At 58.6% G+C, this 5189-nt stretch overlaps 1 protein-coding gene across 1 annotated transcript; it reads right to left on the bottom strand.

Moving 5' to 3' along the window:
• Positions 1 to 1140: 1140 nt before the first annotated feature.
• Positions 1141 to 3013, bottom strand: PDRG1 (p53 and DNA damage regulated 1). The gene is made up of 5 exons (XM_027894976.1): positions 2876 to 3013; positions 2699 to 2774; positions 2527 to 2601; positions 1789 to 1869; positions 1141 to 1484 (listed from the first exon to the last, which is right to left on the bottom strand). Exons 1-5 carry the CDS (start codon positions 2957 to 2959, stop codon positions 1402 to 1404), a joined length of 399 nt encoding a protein of 132 aa, XP_027750777.1. The 5' UTR covers positions 2960 to 3013; the 3' UTR covers positions 1141 to 1401.
• Between the last annotated feature and the right edge of the window lie 2176 nt (positions 3014 to 5189).

The raw sequence follows: 5189 nt of genomic DNA on the forward strand, positions 1-5189 counted from the left end.
TGCACCACAGGGGTTATGTAAGAGCGGCTCTGACACTGGGATGTGGCACTGTGAGCTGGTTCTTGCTCCCAGGAGACAGGCAATCTTCTGAAAAACCCACAGGCAAGGCAGTCCAGGTAGTAAGTCTGTGTTATTTTTAGTTCTGTGCATCTGAAACGTAAGCCTGAAGTGGACGGAGGCGCATTTAGGTGTGGAAAAGACCAAGCAATGGTGGTTGGGTTCTTAGGTTAAAAGGGGTCTGAAACGGGGTATTTTTTGGAACTCAGCATAATCTGAAGCGTGTGTGGAACTGGCCAGGGCAGCAGAAGGCCCTGCTAAGCTGGAAGATGGTCAGGGAGCCAGGGAAATGGTGGTGCCACGTTTGAAGTTGTCACGACTGCGCAGAAGGAAAGAGAGCAAAGGACCAGGCCCAGCCCTGCCACCCGAGCAAGGTTTGACAGAACAGGAGAGCCACTTCCAGAGCTGGAGAAAGAAGGACAATAGCCATGTTCAGAGTTCTTAAATTCTATCTAGGAATGTCTTTACAGAAGTTCAAAAACTAAAAGGCTTGGCTGGACCCAGATACATCCCTGCAGACAAAAAAAAAATCAAACTCACTGTAGTCCAACTCTAACTAACTGTGATTAGTTTTCAAAAATCTTCTTATGCAATTAAGAGAATTGTGCTGGGAGGAGCACATTCAGAGCAGAGCAGGGAGTGTAGTAAATTTAAAAATCTTTGAACTATTACTGGTTACATCAATTGTCCTTTTACCACAAGACAAACCTGCTCAGCCCTCCTCAGGCTGCTTTTTAAAATATACCTAAGTTTTATCCCTTCATCTAGTCCTGAAAGCCTTGTTTCTGTTGTCTCTTGCCTTCCAACAGAGGAATATGTTTTCCCAGCAAGACTAAAAGGATGCTGCCTCCTCCTGCCCCTCCCTCCACATCTCAGAGAGATTCCTGACGTGCCTCAGATTTACAACTTTGCTTTGTTTGAATGCCATAGGCGTGCACAACTCAACTCCTCTGCTGTGCTTCAGGCATGTGGTGGATTCCCAATCCCTCCTACTCCTGCTCCCGGCGTGACAATGAAGCAGCTCCGAAGCCAAACCCCAGAAGCGCTCACACAAACCCCCAACAAGGAACATACACATGGGAGTCAGGAATGCCCCTCTGCTCTGATTTTAATGATCCCACCTCCACCCCAGCATTTGCTCCGTGCTGTGTCCAGCACGGCTCTGGCACCCGAGTTCCAGCACGGAGCAGGGAAGTGTCTGTGATCCAAGGAAACTGCAGTGCTGTAGCTGAGGAGCCAAACGCTTCCCAGGGCCCTCCAATGTCCTACAAACCCTGAGGGCTTTTGCAGTGTGAGCCCCCTGGTTGCAGTTCAAACACGTGCTGTGACAATGGCACGGCCACCTCAGCCCTCCAGGATGCGGTTGATGAGCTTCATCTCCTCGGCAGACATGGGATTCAGGTTAAACCCCTTCAGCTCAGGTTTACCTGGGAGAACGCACACATAAAACAGGATTTTGTCAGAAAAGAAGCAAAGCAGTTCATGTTAAACTCAAGTGGGGCTGCAGGGAGGGCAGGGACAGCCCTAAGAGCTGAAGTGGGGGGGTTGTTTAAGGTGCTGGTGGGTGACGGCTCCTCATGGAGCTGGACAAGGCTGCTGGGGCAGGGAGGGAACTGCAAAGACAGTGGGCAAGCAGCTGCAGGAACACACAGAGCTTGGGAATTTCTGACCCTTCCTGATATATGTGTCTGCTCCCAGGCTCTGAGAAGGGTCCAGAGCAGGAGCATTTACCTTGAGCCTCGTAGAGGCGGTTGACCTTCACACGCAGATCTTTCCGGAGCTTGTTTATCTCCTCATCCAGCTCTTCCTGGTCTGGGGTGAGAGCGCGGGAGTGAGAAGGGCTGCAGTGGGCTCTGGGGTGGAAGCTCAACCTCCCATGGGACACTGAGTGCAAGAGCCCACCCTGGGGGTCCCACTCTGCCCTCAACACCCATGGGCAGCTTCGTGCTGGATGTGCTTCCCAGGGCACAGCACAGCCAGGATCAGCCTGAGACTGCCCACCTCAAAGCCCATCCCTGGAGAGAACCCTATTTATTTTTCAGGAGCACCTTTCCTGTGAGGAAAGGCCGAGAGAACTGGGATTGTTCAGCCTGGAAAAGGCTCCGGGGTGACCTGATTGCAGCCTTCCAGCACCTGAAGGGAACTTCCAAGAAAGATGGGGCAAGACTACTTACAAGAACATGGAGTGACAGGACAAAGGTTCAAACTGGAAGGGAGTAGGTTAAGATTAGATATTAGGAAACAATTCATTACTGTGGGTGGTGAGGCCCTGGCACAGGTTGCCCAGAGAAGCTGTGGCTGCCCCATCCCTGGAAGCGTCCAAGGCCAGGTTGGACAGGGCTGGGAGCAACCTGGGCTAGGGGAAGGTGTCCCTGCCCATGGCAGGGGGTTGGAACGAGTTGAGTCTTGAAGGTCCCTTCCAACCCAAGCCATTCTATGACCTTATGGCTTTTCTAGGGGCTGCCTCACCCTGCCGCAGCATCTCCCGGGTCTTCGCCTTCGGCAGTTCGATGAACATGCTCCCGAAGCAAACCATGGCCTTGTCTGTGGGGAGAGGAGCAGAGGGACGGGGAATGGGCTGACAGCGGAGCCCGCCCCGGACACGCGGGGGGCACGGCGGGCGCCGCCAGCCCGGCCTCACCCTCGGGCTCCGCGTCCTTCTGCAGCGCCCGCAGCGCCTCGCGGTTCCGGTTCCGCTTCACGTCCAGGTCCACGATCTGCAGCGGGAGAAGGGAGAGAGAGAGAGAGGGGCAGGGGTGGCCGGAGCTCGGGGCTACCGGCGGCAGGCGGGACGGGGGAAGCCGGGGCCGGGCCGTACCTGCTGCCGCGCCGCCAGCACGTCCTCGGCCAGCTCCTCCACCTCGGCCAGGTAGCGCAGCACGAAGGCGGGATCGCGGGCCATGGCCGGGCCGGGGCCGCCACCGGGGCCGCCACCGGGGCCGCGCCGGGTCCGCCGCCGGTCGGGTCCGGGCAGCAACCGCAGCCGCGCCGGCGGGTTCCGCGGCGGGAGGGGCCGGGGGAGCGCGCCCCCTGGCGGCCGCCGGCGGGAGCGCTGCGGGGCTCGGGGACCCCCGGGGGTCGCGGTGTCCCCGGAGCGGGCGGGACCCGCCGCGGAGGGGAACGGCGGCCGTGGGATGGGAGGGAGGCGCCCGCCGACGTGGTCTCACGGCGTGGACTAGCGATCCCCTGACCGGCTCCGTGCCCCGGGATCGTTAGTCCACGCCGTGAGATCCACGCGGGACTCGCCGCATGGAGAAAGGATGGAGGGTCCAGCGTGGCCGTGCGGCGCTGAGCCCCGGCCTGGGGGCTCCTGGCCCCGCAGCTGGCCCCCAGCGCACCCTGCAGCCCGGGTAGGCGTGGGGCTGAGAGCCCCTGCCCTGCCTGGCCCCCCCGCGCGTGAATTATTTATGACTTGTCACAGCCCATCCCCTCTCCCCCAGCACAGCCGTCTGTCTCCTCTTCCCCGCCGCTTCCCAGCGCGGTGCCGCTGTTGGCAGCTGGGCCCTTAGAGCATCAGGTGGCCTCTCTGTCCTCTTTTCCCCCCAGATCCCCATAAAGGGCACTCAGAGCATGGGGCGGCGAGCTCAGGTTTCCTCTTGTGCAGCTGGTGGCTCATCCGGAGCTCAGCATCCAGGACCTGCCACCCCCAGGGAGTGCAGCCGGCTGTGGTCCCAGCAGCTTGACTCACCCCAGTTTGTGCTGGGCAGGGACCAGTCTTGGGAATGCCCTGGCATGGCACTGCATCCATCTGCTGCCCTGAATGACCCTGCCTGCCTGAAGGGAAACATATTACCCCTCAAAATGTTTTTTGTTGTCCCATTCTTTATGCCTCACCCATCCCGGAGCAAGAGGAGCCGGAGTAATGGGGTGTGGGAGATGCAAGGAAACCCAGCACTGATGGCAAGGACCATCAGACCTTCACAGGGTGAGCTCTGTGGTGGGAGAGGGGCTCCAGGAACCCACCCACAGCTGGTGGGTAACAGGGGACACTGGTCTTCATGTCCTGTGTCCCTGCTCTGGACAAAACCCTGGAATAGCATCTTAGGTTTCAAAATGCAGCCCTGTCTCCAAGCAGTCACCTCTGTCACCCACTCAGCTGCTGCTTCCCCGGTGATGGTGGAGGGACCTCTAGTCTGTCCCAGATCGGTGCTTTGATGGCAGGGAGCCCCAGTGACCTGCCCGAGGCAGTGAGCACAGATTGGCAGAAAGGAGAAGCCCCGTGCTGGGAGCCCTGGCTCCTGTGACAAGGAGCTCCCCGAGGGGTGTGTGGTGACCCCAGTGCTGTGACCCCTCCAGGGTGCCGGGGATGGGAGCGCAGGGGACAGGGATGGAGGGAGCGAGGCAGTGGCTGGCTGGTGGTCACCACACTTCTGTGGGCAAATAATCCCTTAAGGGAGATTACCCAGATCGGAAGATTACTGGCCCTAATCCCATAAGGTCATTTGCTCCAGTAAACTGAGATCTCCTCCGCCTGTGGCAGTGTTGGCTGAAGTACGGCGGCTTCAGGGCAGCGCTGGGAGCTGGTGCACACACGGGCACCACGGGCTGGGAGTGATCCACACTCACATCAATCCTGACATCAATCAGAAAATGCAATGGGATTGGGGTGGATGCCAATGCTGGGAAATGCTCCTTTGTCGGTAGGGGCAGCTGGCTGGAGATCTGCAGGCTGGATCGGGGACCAGCTTCTTCCATCCACCCTCTCAGGGATGGCTCCCATGGAGTCCCAGCAGGACAGGCCAGTGGGGCAAGTTGCAGAGTGGGATGCAGGACATGGGACAGATACATGGGATGCAGGATGCAAGATGTGGGTCTGCTCCTTTCCTGCAGCCTCACCCCCACAGCATCCACCATGAAGCAATTGGCTTCAGCTTCCTGCCGGCTGTGACGGCAGCACTTGATCCCTGTTGGTTTGATGGGATCAAGAGAAGAACTCCTGATTCCCATGACATGTGCTGGGATCCTAACTGGAGGTGGAGCTACATTCACCTCCCAGGGTACACGGTTTCCAGGCAGGTGACAAAAGGCTCCGTGGGCAGTGAAAGCCCATCTGCATGTCCTGCTGCACTCGTACGGACACAGCCTCTCCAGTCTGGGGTTCGGCTGCAGGGCTGGGAGCTGGATGTGGTGCT

The sequence above is a fragment of the Empidonax traillii genome, unplaced genomic scaffold, assembly GCF_003031625.1.
Source record: "Empidonax traillii isolate 1590-97213 ecotype Southwest subspecies unplaced genomic scaffold, ASM303162v1 scaffold448:size1359114, whole genome shotgun sequence".
NCBI classification, from domain to species: Eukaryota; Metazoa; Chordata; class Aves; order Passeriformes; family Tyrannidae; genus Empidonax; species Empidonax traillii.